This window comes from Schistocerca serialis, chromosome 5 (assembly GCF_023864345.2).
Source record: "Schistocerca serialis cubense isolate TAMUIC-IGC-003099 chromosome 5, iqSchSeri2.2, whole genome shotgun sequence".
Lineage (NCBI taxonomy): Eukaryota > Metazoa > Arthropoda > Insecta > Orthoptera > Acrididae > Schistocerca > Schistocerca serialis.
Window position 1 is genome coordinate 86640342 of NC_064642.1, and position 21748 is coordinate 86662089.

The 21748-nt window shown below is 38.6% G+C and overlaps 1 protein-coding gene across 1 annotated transcript in view; it reads left to right on the plus strand.

The window, feature by feature from the left end:
* The window catches only part of LOC126481760 (Down syndrome cell adhesion molecule-like protein Dscam2), a 723682-nt gene that overhangs the window by 625918 nt on the left and 76016 nt on the right, over positions 1-21748 (plus strand). Inside the window, exons 17-19 of the mRNA XM_050105715.1 lie at positions 2157-2312; positions 2412-2529; positions 20800-20978. Coding sequence (XP_049961672.1) covers positions 2157-2312; positions 2412-2529; positions 20800-20978 — 453 coding nt within the window. The remainder of the gene's footprint in view (positions 1-2156; positions 2313-2411; positions 2530-20799; positions 20979-21748) is intronic.

The following is a 21748-nucleotide window of genomic DNA, read 5'->3' on the forward strand; positions in this document are numbered from 1 at the left end:
TGTGTTTTCTCAAAATTAAGGAAGAGTCCATTTCCAGAGAACCACTTAACAATTTTTGAGAAACCTTATCAACAGTTTCTTCCATTACCTTCTCTCTAACAGGATTTATTATAACAGTAGTATCATTTGTAAAAGTACCTACACTGCTTGATGAAGCAGTTAAGTGGAAGTTCATTCCCATACAGAAGGAATAAGAGTGGACCCAAAATTGAACCTTGTGATACTCCCTTTGTGATTTCTCCCCAGTCACCAAAATTTTCTCTTCTTCCAACATTGTTTGAATTATTCATCACAACTTTTGGCATTCTGTTTGTTAAGAATGGTTTAGACCAGTTTTGTGTAAATCCACCAATTCCATAATGCGGTTCTTGACAGAGAGATGTTCTGTCACATTGTTCTTCCACTTTGAGCTTGTTTCATAAAAAAGGGAAGCATTTGTGCCACCAAACCACTGTGTCATATGATGATACAGTATTGCTGTAGACTTCCACCAAATTGGCATGGATTGCTGCAGCATTATTCATTCTGGGCTCTGCCACTTTATTTTGGCTCCCCTAGCTTTTTGTTGTGGTACCGTGGTGCGGGGATTTAAATGTGTAAAATAAACTTTGTTTTTTGAGGTGGTAACTAAAACTTAATGACTACCTTCCATAGCATGTCCTCCAACAGGAGGATAATTATTTGTTGTTTTCAGCATTATTCTTTTCTAAAAAAAATGGTACAAAAAGCGTGATTACTATATAAGAGCGAAAAAAAGATTCACTACACAGACACCAATGATTTAACGTTAGTCGTTAGTTCACAAAAGAATCATATAAATGGGAATGGGTGTATGTGATGACTTTCTCGAGTATGTAATTTCTGCTTCATTAGATGGTATTTTTGTTGTAATACTGCACAAATTAATACTTTTAAACTGCCAATATTTCTTGGCCGTTAGTCATTCCTTAGTACTACACTTAAATGGAATGTATATTTTTTATTGCTTTCCACATCCCAGAGAGTCCTTCTTATATTAGCTACGATGTAGCCTGTGCAAATACTACTAGAATATAGTTACATCATTCTTATACATTAACCATTTATTACAATTTCTCATTCCTCTGCCAGAAAATTTCTGGTTTCTGGTTCAAGGCTTACCATTTAATCATGAATTAATATGCTAGACTGCATAGGTGTACGTAAGAAAAAAATAATGTCTCACATCCATCAAAAGATGTACTGGTGACACCTGTGCATACAGTTGTGATGTAAAGAAAACCATTTCTACTGAAACTTCCAGACAGATTGCAACTTTGTACCAGAGCAGGGATTAAACTTTTACCCTTGCCCTTTGTAGTGGACTTTCCAGTCTTCACTAATTAACTAGCTCTCCCATGTACCCTGATTGGCCAATACTCCTTTACAGAGTGAAAGAGTCATCCTGGAAACAATCTTGAGTCTGTTGCTCAGCCATTCCTCTTTGATATCCTTTCTTCCAGGTATTTGCTAAGGTATACAGAAGAACTTCTGTGAAGTCTGGAAAGTAGGAGAGAAGTAGTGGCACAGTTGAGGGTGTGATGGGAGGTCTTGAATAGCACCTGATAGCCCAGTTGCAAAGAATATTGTCCATGAATGGTAAGAATCCAGTTTCAAGCCCCAGTGCAACACACACTTTTTATCCCACAGGAAGTTTCACAGTAACCTGCACTTTGATGCAGAATGAAAGATTTACTCCAGTTTTTTAAATCCAGATTTCACGCCTCAAAGTTTTAAAAAATAAGTAATGCAATAAATTTCAGTAGAGAATTTGTTCCACTACTTCCTTTGCCAAATATTCTTCCTATTTAGGAGCTACTTGACAACTGCAAGTGAAATCTCATAAATTACTGAAAGATAAAAAATAGTAGTATAGTAAATATCTCTTTTTTCTTTTGCATCCTATATTTTGTTATGGGTTTATTAAATGCAAGACTATGAAAGTCAGGTACACATCACTTCAACATTTCTTTCTTTCATTTTCCCTGAGCCTAACTTAGTCCCATTATTATTTTAGTATCTAGAAGAAGATGCTGTGATGATTTTGTACTTGTATTTTGTGTTGTTTCTTTCTGTATTTGTCTATAATTAATGTGTAGAAAAGTCAAAATAGTGCATATTTTTTTATTTTTATGCAGCCTCTGACACAATGGAAACAAAGAAAACAACAGCTCTCACTGCAGTTCTTACTGGTCTAAGAAAATTCACAAATTATAGTGTTCAGGTGCTTGCGTACACAAGAGTTGGTGATGGAGTGATTACACATCCTATTTACTGCAGTACAGAAGAGGATGGTAAGAACAGATTTCACGTTGACTGGTGTAAAACGGTGTGCATATTACATAGTTTTTGTACATTGTACAGATTGAACAACATGACTGCTTATTTTCCAGCTCCAGGTGCACCTGCTGACATTAAAGTTGTAGTAAAGTCACCACAATCCCTGTTGGTATCATGGTTACCTCCAACAGAGCCTAATGGTATAATAACACATTACAACCTCTATACAAGGTAAGGTCAAAATTGTACAAGATTTTCGTGTTACAGTAATGGAATTTATAGGATGATCATTGAGTGTGGCTAAAGGCCTGCTGTGTGTGTGTGTGTGTGTGTGTGTGTGTGTGTGTGTGTGTGTGTGCGTGTGTGTGTGTGTGTGTGTGTGTGTGTGTGTGCTTTAGATAGAAAAATTGTAGTAGATCACTCAAAAAGCTGGTGAAATTTTCTGTACTGTTAAGTGTGGCTGTGACATGACAGCTACATTATGAGCAATATTTGGATATATTACATTTGTTTGGAGTGGGTTTTTTAACCTAACTTCCTTACAAAGCTGTACAATACTCTGTGTTAATGCATCTAACAAAGATGATAGTTTTCCTCAAAATATTTGATGTACATGATCGATGCTCTTAGTCAATTAATACAGTCTACTCCATTGCAAATGAGTTTTAGTGTATTGGAAATTAGGTTGCTGACAGCAACCTGACATTTGCGTACATTAAAAAAATAACTAATAGTCAAGGGATGGTTAAGAATTTTCAACTGTCAGCAGATATTTTAACTCCATCCAATTTTAAGTCAGTCAATGTGAAATGTCAGCTATCTTTATTGCATCAAAATATTCGAGGACTGAGAAATAAAATTAATGAATTAACTATCTGCATAGATGAATTAGAGTCTTCAAACCCAGCTGACATAATCTGCCTCTCTGAACATCATGTGACCACTGGTATAGAACTTTTAAGTGTTACAGGATTTAGGTTAGCATCTCACTATTGTAGATCAGAAATGGAGAAAGGAGGAGTTGCCACATTCATCAGGAACTGTCATAAATTTAAGAACATAGACATTCATAAATTTTGCCTAGAACAGCATATGGAAGCATGTGCAACAGAATTAGATTTTCACAAAAAATCTTTCATAATATTAAGTGTATATCGAGCACCTGCAGGTAACTTTAATCTGTTTGTAAACCACCTTGAAGCTGTACTGGCCCATTTAACAACCAAAAACAAAGAAATAGTGGTTGCTGGTGATTTCAATGTAGATTTCCTTAAAGACTCTCCCAATAAGAACCTATTTGAGTTAGTAACACTATCATTCAACTTAATTCCCACAGTAAAGTTCCCCACTAGGATAACCACTTGCTCACAAACAGCCATTGATAATATCTTTATAGAAAAGTCAAATGAACAAAATTATATTACAAAACCAATAGTCAATGGCCTCTCAGACCATGACATGCAGTTCCTTCTGTTAAATGTTAATACTGAACAGGATATAAAATCTGTTAAATCTGAGCTCAAGAGGGTAATCAGTAAGCCAAAAATTGATTATTTTAGGACACTCCTCAGAGACATTCACTGGACTGATGTTTACAGTGCTCATGGCATGAATGAAAAATATAACATTTTTGCTAATAAAGTGCTTACCTTATTTGAACACTGCTTTCCCCCAAAACTTACCAAGGTTAGAGCAAAGTCTACAAAGAAGCCATGGATTACTCGAGGAATAGGGGTATCTTGTAAAACAAAAAGAAAACTGTATCTGTCAATCCGAAACATTTCCAATGTTGATGCTATAGCACATTATAAGAAATACTGCAAAATATTAAAGACTGTAATACGGATGTCAAAGCAAATATATTACAAGGAAAAGATAGTCATATCAGATAACAAAATAAAGACAATATGGGATATAGTGAAGGAGGAGACCGGTAGAACCAGACATGAAGAGGAACAAATAGCATTAAGAGTAAATGATGCATTGGTGACAGATGTGTATAGTGTTGCAGAACTTTTTAACAAACATTTTATAACTGTTACTGAAAAGATGGGGTTGTCAGGTTCGGTAGATGCTGCTATGGATTACCTTAGACCAGACATTTCAAGTAACTTCCATAATATGAATTTGACCCTCACTACCCCAACAGAAATAATGTCCATCATAAAATCTTTAAAATCAAAAACATCTAGTGGGTATGATGAAATATCAACAAAGTTAATTAAAGAATGTGATTCTGAGCTAAGTAACATATTAAGCTATCTGTGTAACCAGTCGTTTATCAGTGGAATATTTCCCGAATGGCTGAAATATGCTGAAGTTAAGCCACTGTTTAAGAAGGGAGATAAAGAAATAGCATCAAATTTCCGTCCAATTTCACTGTTGCCAGCATTCTCAAAAATTTTCGAAAAAGTAATGTACAGTCGTCTTTATAACCATCTTATCTCAAATAACATACTGTCAAAGTCACAGTTTGGATTTCTAAAAGGTTCTGATATTGAGAAGGCTATCTACACTTACAGTGAAAATGTACTTAATTCATTAGACAAAAAATTGCAGGCAACTGGTATATTTTGTGATCTGTCAAAGGCATTTGACTGTGTAAATCACAATATCCTTTTAAGTAAACTAGAATATTATAGTGTAACAGGAAATGCTGCAAAATGGTTCAAATCTTATATCTCTGGCAGGAAACAAAGGGTGTTATTAGGAAAGAGACATGTATCAAGCTATCAGGCATCATCCAACTGGGAACTAATTACATGTGGGGTCCCACAAGGTTCCATTTTGGGGCCCTTACTTTTTCTTGTGTATATCAATGACCTTTCATCAGTAACATTACCAGATGCCAAGTTTGTTTTGTTTGCTGATGATACAAACATTGCAATAAATAGCAAATCAAGTGTAGTCTTAGAAAGATCAGCCAATAAAATATTTGTAGACATTAATCACTGGTTCCTAGCCAATTCTTTGTCACTAAACTTTGAAAAAACACACTACATGCAGTTCAGAACTTGTAAGGGGTGTCCCAAGAGTATATGTCTAACATATGATGACAAGAAGATAGAAGAAGTGGACGGTGTTAAATTCTTGGGATTACAGCTTGATAATAAATTCAACTGGGAGGAGCACACCACAGAACTGCTGAAGCGTCTTAACAAATCTCTGTTTGCAATGCGAATTTTGTCAGACATAGGGGATATAAAAATGAAAAAGCTGGCATACTATGCTTACTTTCATTCCATAATGTCATATGGGATTATTTTCTGGGGTAATTCATCAAGCCAAGCTAAAGTTTTCCGGGCACAAAAACGTGCAGTAAGAATTATATGTGGTGTGAACTCAAGAACATCCTGCAGAAGCCTGTTTAGGGAACTAGGGATACTAACTACAGCTTCCCAATATATTTATTCCTTAATGAAATTTGTCATTAAAAATATATCACTTTTTCAAACCAACAGCTCAATTCATGGAATCAATACTAGAAATAAGAATAATCTTCACAAGGATTTAAAGTCACTTAGTCTTGTACAAAAAGGTGTGCATTATTCAGGAACACACATTTTCAATAACTTGCCAGCAGCCATAAAAAGCTTAACAACCAATGAAATTCAGTTTAAGAGAAGCCTAAAGGATTTATTGGTGGCCAACTCCTTCTACTCCATTGATGAATTTCTGAGGAAAACCAACTGATTTGTATATAAGTACAACATAACTTCTGCACAATTTCAGTGCAGTAATGTGTTCACTGAAAATTTGTGTGTGTGTGTGTGTGTGTGTGTGTAAGTATAATCTAACTTCTGCACCATTTCAGTGCAGTAATGTGTTCATTGTAAATAAGTATTACAGTAGTTGTATTACATGTTTCTTACCTTATAAATAAATATAAAACTTTTTTATTTTAAATTCAGTGCAATAGTATTTGTAAAATGACTCTTAGTGTTCATTAAAAAATGACGATCATTCCACTTGGGACCTGTGGAATGGTACATTAGCTTATTTGTTTTAGTTTAAATATTTGTCATGTATTGTTGTTTTTCTGACATGTTCCACATCCTGGAGGACCTCCTCACTACGGATCAATTGGAATGAAAGTAAATCTAATCTAATCTAATCTAATCTAAAGATTCTTTTGTTGTGAATATGGGCACATTGTATCATCAGAGTTATGCCATGGGTAAAAGAACTATGGACAAATAGAGTGACAAGAATAAGAAAACAGCCTACGTGAGAAAAATAACATATGTATCGGAAGTTTTACATATCTGTGTAAAAAAATGTAAATGTTCATTTGCTCAGAATCTTAACTCTCTCAAAGCTCTTTACCGATTGCTTTGAAATTTTGACACAATGTTGTAAATATTGTATTTGAATATGCACATGCTTTTATATACTTACATTTGTGCAGAATTGTAAATCTCCAAAAGTTCTTCACCATTTGAATTCAGTTGTTTTTATATATTTACTGTACTGCCCTAAAGTGCCCATTTCTCTTCAACCCTCACACTGACCCTAAGCCTTGTTTGTTGTTATAACAAAGAAAGCTTTGATTGGGAATTGAAGTCATTTAAAATTGATGGGCAAATCAGTTGGGGTCATTGGTATATGGGATATGACAGACCTCTCTTGCTGCTACTTCTGTGAGGATAGAAGCTTCATGACAGTATTTGACATAGTTTTAATCTGCGAACAAGTAAGAATACAAAAGTTTCAGATGATTCAGATTCTGTAGATGTAGACTAATCATAAGCCAACAAGCCATAAATACTGTTAAAACCGACTGTGATGAAGAAAGAAAAACAGCACATAGTTTTGTCTACAATTTTTACATAAAGTTATGTATAAGGAGAGAAAAATGTACGGGAGAAACAATTTGCCTAACGATTTAAATGCACTGTCACTGTAATTAAAACTGACTGCGAGAAAGAAAACAAAATTGCACATTTTCACAGCATGGCATAGCACAGCATTTTCTTTCTCAGTCAGTTTTAACAGAAAACCTATATGTTGTTGTTTAAAAAAATATGTACTCTATGTTTATTAGAGTATCGTGTAAAAATGTGAAGTAACTCCGTCAAGAACTTTTCAAGACTTTTGCTGACAACTTTTCCCTGTACATAATCTCTTGTAATGTCCATCCAAACATATATTAGAGTACCATTTAAAAATTTGAAGTAAATTTGTCAAGAACTTTCCACGATTTTTGGTAATAATGTTAAACATCAACCTGCCTGTATACAGTATTATGATGTAGATAAGAGGATAAGTTTTAAGCAAAAATTTGGTTGGTTGGGTGATTGGTTTGGAGAGAAAGGGACCAAACTAGCAAAAATTTCTTCATTTGTTCAAAAGCTTAAAACTCGAAAAGTTATTCATTGATTGTTTTGAAATTTTGATACAATGTTGCCTGTGAATAAATACATTTTTGCAAGCCTTTTTTAATTTACTTGAAATTTTTACATGATACTCTACTGAACATTTGGACAGACATAGGCTATATATTTTTAATATATATAAAATATAAATGTACACATAATATTAAAAACTTGAATTCACAGTATTAATTCGTGACATGTTTACTTAAAACATTCAGATGGACAGAGTGCGTGTGTGTGTGTGTGTGTGTGTGTGTGTGTGTGTGTGTGTGTGTGTCTTGACCACCCTAAATAACTGTTTGTCCAGATGCAAATCTCAAAATGTTTCAAGCAAATGTTCTTTAGCCATCAGGGGGACATCAATCAACATGATTGCCTTCATTGCATTTTTTTTTCTTTTTTACAAAGATATGAACAGCAGTATGACTTTTTTTTAAATGGCACCCAGTATTTTTTATTCGGTAATTCATTTCCTCTCCTAAAGACCTATTCAAAAATGTATCAGAGTGCACCACTCACTGAAACACAATGTTATTAATCACGTAACACAACATTCATGTTGATGCTCCCAGCACTTGGTGTGAGTACTCAGGGTAATGGAGCACATCCACGTGCTGATGTTGACAGAGGACAAATGTAAACATAAGTAGAATGCACATCCATCATTCCGTCAACCATCATCAATTGAAGGTGGAAATGCTACTCACCTATGGGGAATGTAATTGCAATACTGTTTTCTTGTGTACGGGTAAATTAAGTACAGTAGTTTAGTACTTTTAAATACTGTTGTGTAGAGTAGGCATACAGTAAAGGCTTTCCTTCCTACAAACTGTATCGACATAACATTTCTTTTATTGTTGTTGTTCAAGGTAGGCGAAATGCTATGCAGGCAGTGGAACTGCACAGCGAGCGATATCCTGACAAGAACCCACCTTCCCGACAGATCTTTTCTCGTCTTGTTGCAACGCTTCAGGAAACGGGAAGTTTCAACCCATGACAATGCAATCGTCGTAGCACCCGCACAGACAAAGCTGCCGAAGTTACTGTTTTCGCTTCAGTTGCTACGAATCCACATGTGAGCACATGACAGCTTGAAAACAAGATTGGCATTCCTAAAACCAGCGTGCATCGTATTTTTAGATGTCATCGGTTCCATCCTTACCATGTACACCTACATCAAGAATTGCATGGGAATGATTTCCAGAATCATGTACAATTCTGTCAGTGGGCATAGCAGCAAATCCTCGCCATCCCGAATTTCTTCTCCAATATTCTATTTACCAAAGAATGTTCCTTCTCAAACAAAGGACTGGTATATGCAAGGAATATGCATTATTGGTCCAGTGACAACCCATGATGGCTTAGACAGGTGGAGCATCAGTGTCAATGGAGAATTAACATCTGGTGTGGGATGCTTGGTATTACAATTATTGGCCCTTATTTCATCAGTGGTAGACTAAACGGTACAGCATATGCCAACTTCCTTAGGTGAATTCTCCCTCCTCTTCTGGATGAAGTGCCGCTAAGAACAGAGAATGTGTATGTGGTATCAACATGATGGATGTCCAGCACATAATGCCTTGCGTGTGCATCATGTTCTGAACCGAAGGTATCCTGCCAGATGGATTGGTCAAGGAGGATCAGTTACTTGGCCTGCTAGGTCTCGTGATTTAAATCCTCTGGACCTTTTTTGGGGGGGATGCATTAAAGATGTTGTATATTGCGATATTCCAACATCTCCAGAGGACATGCAGAAACGTATCATGCTTGCTTGTAATTCTTTTCAGCAGGTAACACTGGAAGCAGTAAATAATTCTTTCATTCAACGAGTGCACCAGTGTATTGGTGTCCAGGGTCACCATTTGAGTACTTTTGAATGTTCTACTCCTGGGCAGCGGTACAGGAGAGTCAAAGTGTTATGTTTTTACTTGGTTTTCATTTGTTTTCTGACAACTCCAGCAAGTGGACGAGTTTGTGATCCTGGGCTCAAAGTCAGTGTTGTGTTATGTAATTAATAATGTTGTGTTTCAGTGAATGGTACACTGTGATACATTTTTGAGTAGGTCTTCAGGGGAGGAAATGAATTACCGAATAAAAAATACAGGGTGCCATTTTAGAAAAGTCATACTGCTGTTCATATCTTTGTAAAAAACAAAGCTTCAACAAAGGCAATCATGATGATTGATGTCCCCCTGACGGCTAAAGAACATTTGCTTGAAACATTTTGTAATTTGCGTCTGGACAAACAGTTATTTAGTGTGGTCAAGATAAATCGGACACCCAGTATATATGTGAGAACTCTTGAAGAATTCTTGACCAATTGACTTTCTAATTTTAAACAGTACACTCTATTAAACACTCAGACAGACATGGACTAAATATTTTTTTAAACTACAATTTACACATTTTCTTATAAAACTTACTGCAAGAAAAAAATGCTCTGCTGTAAAAATTTGTGGTTTCATTTACTTTTGTCACAGCTGGTTCAACTACAGTAGCAGGGTATTTAAACCATAAGAAAAATTGTTCCTCTTCTATATATTATTTACAGCAATATAATGAAAAGGATAGTTGCTACTCACCATATAGCAGAGACACTGAGTTGCAGAAAGGCACAACAAAAAGACTGTCAGAAAGCTAGATTTCAGCCAACAAGGCCTTTGTCAAAAGTAGACAACATACACACAAGCACACACTCACGCCCACACAACTCACATGTACATGACCATATGTCTGACAGCTAGAGCCTGACTGCGCCAGAGACTGTGGTCGTGTGTGTGTGTGTGTGTGTGTGTGTGTGTGTGTGTGTGTGTGTGTGTGTGTGTGTGTGTTTTGTCTACTTTTGACAAAGGCCTTGTTGGTCAAAAGCTAACTTTCCAACAGTCTTTTAGTTGTGCCTTTCTGCGACTCAGCATCTCTGCTATATGGTGAGTAGCAACTGTCCTTTTCATTATATTGCTATACATTATTTAGCATTATATTTTTTTAAACATAAGTTGTATACACAGCAATATGGTGCATTGTTTCGTTCCTTGCAGATGGTTTTCACAGAAAACAGAGAAGTTCTATTTCTGGCTTATCGGCTTATGATTAGAATACTACTACAGAATCTGAATTTGCAATAACAATAAACAAAGCTCAAGACCAGAAAGGAGGGGGAAGAGGAGACAGACAGACAGGGAGGGGTTTAGGACATACAACCAATTCTCATTTCTTCTTTTCTTTGATTTCCATTTAACCAGACTGAACCACAGCAATGTGTGCACAGCTACAGCTAGTATGTGAATAAATGTGGTCATGGAAAGTTCTGGTAGAATTAAATAACTTACAAGTAAAAGTAACAACACACACACACACAAAACTACATTGTACCAGCACAGTGAAGCCATACAGTTGTAAGTGTGTGTGCATATGCATGTGGGTGTGTGCGCACACCTACACCTACATTTATGTCTCCATGTGAACTCTAGCTTGAAAAAGCTCCAAGAGCTAGCAAAGTTTTCAGTCATATCTATGTGTATGTTGATGACTCGTTGTTTGGTGAATTGTTACCTTTGCTCCTAAATTATTTTTATATGTATAAGACAGGAGATGTTTCTAAAATATTGTTATATCCTGAGTGGTGAAGGTAGAGGAAGGATGTACCTGTAGCAACTGCAGAAGAACAGTCTGAAAAGTAGTTTCGTTGCAGTTATTCAAACTGAAAGTGATAATTCTTCTGGAGAATAGTATAGTCCATTGGCTGGAATGAAGTTCTTGGACAAATAAACACACAAATGGCTACTGCCTCCAGGCGCTAAGACCTGACTGCGATTGCATCTGACATAAGCAGTAATTTGCTGCAGTGGGTGGTGGGGCTAAGAGGGAGGCATGTCATAGGAAGAGTGAGGGATAGCAGTACAGTTGTGGGGAAAAATGCCAGTGCTGCCTCTGAAATCATGCAGTTACCTGGTAATGGCAGGATAGGGCTGGTAGGCACAGCATTGGGAGGCTGTGCTGAGGAGGAGGAGGAGGGGAGGGGGAAAGAGAGGAGAGAGATGTATAGAAGAGAGAGTTCTCGCATACATTGCTCAGAAAATCTGGTGTTGGTGGGAAGAATCCAGATAGCACAGGCTGTGAAGTAGTCATTAAAGTGAAGCACACCATGTTGGGTGGCATGTCCAGCAACTGAGGGGTCCAGTTGCCGCTTGGCCACAGTTTGTGAGTGGCCATTCATGCCAATAGACAGCGTGTTTTTAGTCAGGCCCATGTAGACTGCAGCACAGTGTTTGTGGCTAAGTTTATAGATCACATGACTGCTTTCACTTGTGTCCCAGCATTTGATGGGGTGGGAAATGCCAGTGACAGGACAGGAGTAAATGGTGGTGGGAGGATCTATGAGTCAAGCCTTGCATCTAGACCTGCTGCAGAGCTCTGAACCATGAGGCAAGGGGTTGAGAGCAGGAGTGGAGTTGGAGTGGACAAGGATGTTGCATAGGTTGGGTGGGTTGTGGAGTACCACTATGGGAAAGGTGGGAATGTAATGGACAGAGTGAGAGATGGTTGAAAGCCTGGCAGAAAATGTGATTCAGTTGCTCCAATTCCGGGACGTACTGATTTACAAGATGAGTAGTGATGTTCTAACGTAAGTAAGTAAATTCAAATAAGTATTCGATACTTTGTTTTTAACTGAGTACTTTTATAATCAAAGCATTCTTTCAATACTTGCTCGGTATCAAAAGAAAAGTACTTGTATTGAATCAACTCTTTATATGTTGCAGTATCCAAAATAATACCAATGATTAATTTTTCATCAACAGAACTGTACAATTTCACACCAGCTGTTAAAGAATGCAGGAAGTTTTATTGTGATACCTGAAGAAAAGGTAATGGTTAACTGAATTAAATTGTCATTTAGCCATTGCTAATCTGTTGGATCCAAGGTTTAAAAACCTGCATTTTCAATATCCAGCAGCACATAGGTGAGCCATACAATAACGTAAAGCATTGTTTATGAGCCAAAACGCAGACCAACTGAATTGGAGGAAGATGCTCCTTCTTCATCTACTGTAACACAGGCATCTACTGTAACACAGGGATATGACTTATGGAAACATCATAGACAGCTAATGCATGGCTGCAGAATGAAAAAGGAAACACACCAACTAGACAGAATGTTTTTGTTTGTCAAACTCAGTAATATCTTTAAAATGCAACTCACCTGCAGCACGGGCATACATGAAAGATATTTTTCCATGTTTATACGAATGTGCTCAACAATAGTCTATCATTGTTGCAACATCTGTGTCTGTGAGTGTTTACTTTCAAAATCTGGTGCAACTACAATTCAGAATAGAAATAAATTGTCTCCTGATATTTACATCAATTGTTTTTTCTGGGAAACCTTCCAAAAAGGTGACATTTTAGTTTAAAGATTATCATTAATAAAGGAATAAAAGTATTTAATGTGTTTTATTTGTTTGTACAAAATAATTAACAAAGTAAAATATTGTATATACTCAGCATTACTTCAGTAACTTAAAAAAATTACAAAAGTACTGATATGATTAGGTATCGATACTTTTGGAGTACTCGTGTGAGTAACATCATGGCATGACTTGAGTACTACTCATTCGAGCTGGTATCAGTACTCTGGTAGTATCAGAACACCCATAGAAATGAGTGCTCCTTTGTGATCAGACTGTGAGTATGAGGGGGTGCTAGATGACTGTGGAAACAAAGGGAGATCAGTTTCTACACAAGTTTGGGAATGTAATTCAGTCTGCGAAGGCATCAGTAAGGCCTCTGATTCATTTGAGAAGGACTGCTCCTTATTACAGATGCAACGACTTTAGGTGGCTAGGCTATCTGGAAGGGATTTCTTGGTTTGGAATGTACGGTAGCTGTCAAAGTGGAGGTACTATAGGTGGTTAGTAGGTAGGTTTGATATGGATAGAGTTGCTGGTGTAGGCATCCTTGAGGTGGAGGACGACATTGAAGAAGGTGGCTTGTTGGGCTGAGGAGGACCAGGAGAAGCTAATGGAGGAAAAGTTGTTGATGTCCTGGAGGAATGTGGATAGGTTGTCGTAACCCTCAGTCCTTATCATGAAGATTTTGTCAGTGAATCTGAACCAGGTGAGAGATTTGGGATTCTACGTAGTTAGGAAGGATTGCTCTAGATGGCCTAGGACAGCATAGGATGGTGCCACGTGTGTGTCCATTTCTATATTACAGATCTGTTTGTAGGTGATGCCTTCAAAGGAGAAGTAATTATTGGTGAGGATAAACGAGAACTTTTTTTTTTTTTTTAGTAAGTTCCATATTGAAATGAAAATAAGACAAGTAGATCTTTTTTTAGCAATTTTATTTTTACATGGGAGCCTGTACCTTAACCTTTTTTTTTTCTACATCATTCCCACCAGCATTAAGGCACTTACTGTATTGTACATGAAGCTTTTGAATGCCATCCTCATATAAATCTGCCCTTTATTAGGTAACATCTGCATAAATCACATTCTTGACACATGAGAAAACACATTACATAATGTCAAAATCATAAATCATCTGTTGTCTCTGTCTTTTTCATCAACTTTCTGCACCAAATCGTCATTACTGACTGAAGGTCATCCTCTTTGTTCCTCATCATCCACACTCGGGGGCCATCTTTATAAGTTCTCACCCAGTTCTGTACCATCCCATTACTCATTATGTTTCCTCCATACACTTCATTATGTTTCCTCCATTCGCTTCACTGATCTGACAATGAATTTCAGCTCCTTTCACACCTTTGCATTAACATGTATTTCACAGTCGTCGGGGCTTCTCAACAGGAGGAGGAATTTTAAATACTCAAAAATAAAAGTAAACATGCTGAATATTGGTGACAGTTATGTAGAAAAGTAGTTTGAAATACAAGCTCTCATGTAAAAATAAAATTACTAAGATGTGTGTCCCTTCAGATTTTCATTTCAAAACAGTACTTACTTAAAAAATGCATCTTGCAGTTGGCCATAGTGATCAGGAAGGAAGTTGTAGATTTGGAGTCAGTCAGGCATTGGGAAAGTAGTGTTCAGTAGCAGAAAGGCTATTGGCAGTGGGGATGTTAATGAAGAGGAAGGTGGCATTGACTGTGTCGAGCAGACGCCAAGTGATAAAGGAACAGAAACTGTGAAGAATCGTTGGAAGAAATGTTTGGTGTCTTTTATATAGGAGGGTAGATTACAAGTAATAGGCTGAAGGTGCTGTTCCAGAAGGGCAGAGATTCCCTCTGTGGGGGGGAAGACTAACCAGTCACAATGGGACATCCTAGATGGTTGGGTCTATGAAGTTTCGGAAGCGCATAGAATGTAGAAGTGAGGGAAGTGATGGGGATGAGCAGATAGACTCAGTGGAGAAGTTCTGTGTTTAACTGAAGGATTTGTGGAGGGACTAGAAATCCTGCTGGATTTCTGGAATGGGGTCACTGTGGCAGGGCTTATAGATGTATGTATCTGACAGCAGTGGGGCCCCTTCAGCCTGAGGCTCATAAACACAGTGGTGGATCCTCTGTCAGCAGGTAGGATTGTGGTCATCATTTTTAGGTGGTGGATTGCAGTTCTTCATGTGGATGTAAGGTTGGTTTCCATGTTGAGGGATTTGGGGAATGATGGTGAGACAAGGTTTGAAGTTAGGAGGTTTTGGAAAGTCAGCAGGGGATGATCTGGGGGCAGTATAGTGGATTACATTTGAATGGTAGAGTAAACTGAGTCGTGCAGGGTTCAGAATTGGTTTTGGATAGAGTCTGACTGGTAGGTTTAGCAGTGGAAAAGTGTTTCCACTGTAAAGAGTGGAAAAAGAAGAGAAGATTTTTAATAAGCCCAGCATGATTGAATTTGGGAGTAGAGCAATAGGAAATGCCTCTGGAAAGGACTGATACTTCTGTTGGAGGGCAGGTTTCTTTCTATGTTGCAGGTCAGTTTAGGCATTGGGTTCTGTACAGTGATGAGAGGGAGTTTTTAAGGGTGTGTTTAATGTAGTAAGTCTGCAAAGCAGTGTTTGGTAGCTGTGAGGAAATGCAGGGGAGGTTTGGTGGAGGCTCTTATGATGGTAGTGTGCAGTGGTAGACACAAACCTCCATGTGCTATCTCCTCTCCATCTGTAAAATTTTCCTGATCTGCAGTCCCAATTTCCTGCTCTCGTTCCCACATTGAAACCTTTGCCCTGCAGGGACTAGAGCAGTATGCGCAATGCCACCTCAAAAAACTCTCCAGTCTGTTCACCTCATACTTCTGCCTTGGACTACCTCATCCACTCCCACCATGCAGTCCCTGCTACATTTACCACATTCTCAGAAACTCACCTCACCCTACAGAACCCAGAGCCTAAACTAACCTGCAATGCTAATGAACCCATCCTCCAAAAACCTCAGTCACCCAGAAGTATCATTCCTTTCCAAAGGTCTTACTTCATTTCCAAAGGTCTCACCTTTTGTCCCACTCCCAAATTCAGTTTTGCACTTGTTAAAAGCCTCCTCTCCTTTTCCTGCTCCCTACAGTGGAAACCCTTATCCGCCACTAAACCTACCAATCAGACTCAATCCAAAAGTAATATTGAGCACTACATGACTTGGTTTACTCCTCCGTCCAGACATAACACACCAAACTTCCCCCAAATTGGCCTGTTAACTTTCCAAAATTTCCTAACCTCAAACATTGCCTCACCATCATTTCCTAAATCCCTCAACATGGAAACCAACCTTACACCCATGGAAAGAACTACAATCCACCACATAAAAACTAACCCTTACCTTCTTATAAACCTACCTGCCTACAAAGGCTCCACCACTGTGGTTATGAACTGCAAATATTACCTGTCCAGCTGTCAGATACGTCCACCTACAAGCCCCGCCACAGTGACCCCATTCCAGTCCCTCTTAAAATCCTTGGATTCATCGAAGAACCTCTCCACTGTCTCTCTCTCTCTCTCTCTCTCCCTCTTTCTCTTTCTCTCCTCTCTCCTCTCTCCTCTCCCCACCACTCCCTCTACTTTTACACTCTATGTGCTTCCTAAAGCTCATAAAGCCAACCACCCAGGATGTCCCATTGTGGTTGGTTACTCTGCTGCCACAGAGAGAACCTTTGCCTTTCTCAACCACAACCTTCAGCGTATTATCTGTAACTTACTCTCCTACATAAAAGGTACCAAACATTTCATCCACCGACTCTCCAAACTTCTTGCCCCTGTACCATCCAGCACCCTGCGTGTCACTGTCGATGCTACCTCCCTCTACATTAACTTCCCCAATGCCCATGGCCTTGCTGCTGTTGAACACAGCTTTCCCAGTGCCCAACTTACTCCAAATCTACAACATCCTTCTTGGTCACAGTGACCAACTATAATCTTCTTTGAAGGCATCACCTACAAATAAATCCATGGTACAGCCAGAGGCACAAGCATCCTAATCTATTCATGGACCATACTGAGGGATCCATCCTAACCATCCAAAATACCAAATCCATTACCAAGTTCAGTTTTATGGGTGACATCTTAATGATCTGGACCAACAGTGAGGATATTGTATCCCCATTCCTCCGGGACCACAGCACCTTCTTCCCCTATTCACTTGGTCCTCAGTTCAGCGAGCCACCTTTCTTACTGCCAACCTCCACCTCAAGGGTTGTTACATCAGTACCTCCAGCCACATCAAATGTGTCAACCATCTACGATACCGCCATTTGAACAGCTGCCACCCATTGCATGGCAAGAAGTCCATTTCACACAGCCTAGTAACATGTCATCATTGCATCTGTAGTGACAGGTAGTCCCTCCCCAATTATACCAATGATGTCATTGAGGTCTTCACAGACCAAAATTACCTTCCCAATTTTGTCCCAAAACAGATCTCCCCTGCCTTGTCTCCCCAGTCATCTATCATCTGCCACATACTCCTCTCATGACTCAGTACCACCCAGGACTGGAGCAACTGAATAACATTCTCCACCATGGTTTTGACCATCTCTCAACCTGACCTAAAAAGAGGAATATCCTCTCCGTTATCCTCCCCATACCTCCCACATTGGTATTCCTCCACCTGCTCAATCTACGCAACATTCTTTTCCATCCCATCTTCCAACTTCTTGCCTCAGGGTTCATTCCCTGCAATACATCTGGAAGTAAGTCCTGCCCCATACATCCACTCACTAACACCTACTCCTCTCCTGCCACTGGCATTTTCTACCCCATCAAAGGCAGGGCCACCTGTGAAGGCAGCCATGCGATTTGCAAACTTAGGTGCAACTCCTGTGCCACATTGCATATGGACCTGACAACTAACAAGCGGTCTGTCTACATGAATGGCACTGCCAGACTGTGGCCAAGAGACAACTGAACCACCCACTTGCTGAACATGCCACCCATCATGACATGCTCTACTTTAATGGCTGCTTCATTGCCTGTGTCATCTGGCTTCTTCCCATCAATACTAGTTTTTCTTAATCACACAGGTGGGAACTCCTCTCCCTAAAACCTAAAACATATGCCATATGCTTCATTCCCATAATCCCCCCCCCCCCCGCCTTTCATGCCATAACCTATGCTAGTCCCTCTTTGTCGCCTGCCCATCCCTTTCCTGGCTCCCAGTACTGTATACACATACTTTCTATACCACTTTCTTCTCTACTTCTCTCCCCTCCCTTTCATCCTCCTGCTCCCTCCCCCCTCCAATTCCCCCTCTCCACCCCACCACCTCCAGCACAGCCTTATCCTGTCCCCACCACATCTGTGCAAGCTCACACAGGTAGCAGTAGTAGCTTTCCCCACCCTTAACCACCCCTACCCCTACCTCTATCCCTACCCCTATCCCTACCCCTATCCCTATCCCTCCCCCTCCCCACTACACGTCTCTTGCTCATTCTCACTATCCACACCAACAGAGGCTGCAGTCTGTGTGTTAATTGTTGTTGTTGTTGTTTTTGTGTGAATGTGAGAGTGCTTTACTTCTGAAGAAGGGCTTTGTCTGCATGCTTAAATATTTCAAGTATTCTTTTTCATTGTGCCTGTCTGTGACCCAACACACTTTCAGCGTGATGTGTGGTATATATATGTACTCCATCGTTCAACGCAATTAAAGAAATTCCTATAGGCAGTTGGTATAGATAATCCTATTTGTTTGTGTGTTTCCTGGTCCATTATTGCGATACACCATTCAAAGAATTATTCAGCATAAAGTTAATCAGTCTAAATTACCTTGAACTTAACTTTATTTTTGTATATATAACAACTCTGTCTTTACTCGTGGAGACTCTACAATAGTACATTACTAGCTTTTGTGTATCAGATATGTATCTGTTTAGTTTCAGAGAGTTCTATGTATTGTTCTGATATGCACAGTACAACTGCTGATAATCTACATATACTGTCATATCAGTAGTTCATCCTTTTTGTTAATGATGGTTCCAATATTTTGACAGCAGATACTATATGAATCTTAAATGTCTATTGTTTTGTTCAAACTACATTCTGTCATTTTGTCAGCAGCTGTTTCAGTTATATTTATTCTGCATTTTTGTCTATCAAATGAGTTTATCCTAAAAAAATCCCTTGAAAATACATTGTAAATCACTTGGATAGGTTGATAATGATGTGATCAGACCTGAGATTTCCGATAATTAGGCATGCAAGTATCATCTTACCAGAATCATTCAAAAGCAAATCTTATTGTGTATGATATAATGAGTGAGAAATGATGAATAACTCATACTCAGCTATGTATGTGTCTCTCTTTTAAGGTATTTTCAAAGCTATGAATTATTTTGTTCTACATACTACTTCATCCAGAGCTTACTGTATCACTCAAAGGGTGACATGCTCTCCACACTAGTGTGAGGAGCATGCTCAGCAATGTGTCTCATCTCATCCTCAATTGAATAATTGAAATTGTGGTGCAAACTATTGACTGCATGCTGTATTATTGCTACATGATATTCTTTTCCAAGGTCCTTCCCCAAAGAGCCTAAATCACAGTGATATCTGTGAAATCTGAACTTGGCTTAAGAATATTAGTTTCCTGGTTAGCATCCCCCAACTGCTATGCAGCTTTATCTTCTTTACACATTTGTTTGTCACCTCAGATTGCACCTTATGTCTTGTGCTGTCCGTCTGGTTCTGAATTTGTTTTGTTGTCTGTATGTTTTTGTCAACATTTTCCAAAGCACCTAAACCATTTCAGATAGACAGACTGAAGCTCCAGAATTGTGTTTTCTCCTTTATCATTTCATAAATTTGGATTGCTTGGCTGTAAACTCATCTTATGATCCAGCCCTAACATTACTAACACAAGATGCAGCTTCTAGTTGTACTAAACCTTCCTGTGTCCCTGCCAAAGTAGTTCGAAGTAGCAAGATTAGCTGTCCTTTTTTCTGTATATAGCGATAATGACAATTACTGCATCTCCAGCAATAGCCAGTACCATTCTTCATGTAGGTTGTATTATGATATCTCACAGGAAGTAATGCTGACATTACTCGGGGGTTAACATTGCTGACAATTATTTCCATTCTGGAACCTCAGCACCAAGTATCGGTTATCTGCAGGTCTTCCTGCATAGCACTACAGTGTTCTAATGTTGTGTCTTCTCTGCATACAACAGCATCATCTGCGAAAACCCTCATGGAACTTCCGACATTATCCAGTAAGCGCATTCTGATAACTCAGTTGCCAGCAATCCAGGGTAGAGCCCTGGTCCAACAAAATCTGTCAGGAGATTTTTAAATGACTTCTAGATTTAAAAATGTGATTTCTTCCACTATCAGTTTTATTTGTTGCAATTACTGGTAGAATGAATGTATCCTTCCACAAAAGTTAGTTGTTTATGTCAAAATGAGAGCTGCATGAACAGCTGTTCTCATGTATGAAACAGGGAGCACCAATCCTATTAATTCCCCTCTCCCCAACCAATATTTGATAACTTTCCAATTTGTAAAAACTTCATCTTCTAATATATCGTTGATACAAAGTAACTTATCACTTCAGGAACTAAGTATGTAGCTGCCACCTGCCAAGGGAGTTCACAGTGTTCATCTTTTCCTTGATCCTTGCCCTTCCAGTTCAAACTCACTTAGTTTCCTGCAAACATGATCATGACCACTAAAGTTTTTACAACATTTTTCAGAGTTGTGGATGGCCGTGAAGAATTGAAACACAACAAACGCAACTTGGCAAGTCATCAGACAAGTTTTGAAGCAACTGATCTGCTGCAGCATGTGGAACATCAGTTTTATGTCACAGCTTCTACAAAAGTTGGTGAAGGGCAGAGTTCACGTGTTGTGACACAGGTTCCTACAAATAGAGGTAATTATCATAACAACTTCAATGAAATAAACATGAACAAGTTTGAAAATAAATTCATATTTACATGGTATTTAGTGCATCTCAATCAATTAAATGTTCAGAGCAGTATTGAACCTTGGATCTGTGGAACAATAATTTATATGTCTTTGATTTATGTAGAGGAGAAGGAAAGGAACGCAGAAATAATATTAAAGACATCTGCGTGAAATTAATACTAGGTATGGGGAAGACAATGAGACTGTATGAAGTTGAAGATTCAGTTACCACAAAAATTATGTCAACCCTTCACTGTTATCATTCATACCCATATTCCTATTTCATTTGTAGCTATTATTAATAGAACACTCGGGGTGTAACATTAACAATTATGAAAAGGTTAGATTGCTGCTCACCATAAAGATGACAGGTTGAGTTGCAGACAGGCATAATGAAAAGACTGTTACACACTGAGCTTTCAGCCAAAGCCTTCCTCACAAAAACAAGAAAAACATGCAAACAAGCAGGCACACCTCACACACACATGACCATTACCTCCCAATCCTGCACCTAGTAGGCTGCTAGGTGTTCCTCTGTGTTCTCATACTGCTTCCAACATTTTTAATATTTTCTGTATGTTGAATTAAAAGGGAACAGCACTTCCTACCTTAAAAAGGAACAGCGCTTTGTACCCTTTACAAATTTTTCCCAGAAATTCCCTTCTCTGAGTTTTCATTGGATGTCTCAAAATTATTTCTCTGAAACTCCAAGTTTATAAGTGGCAATAACTTCAG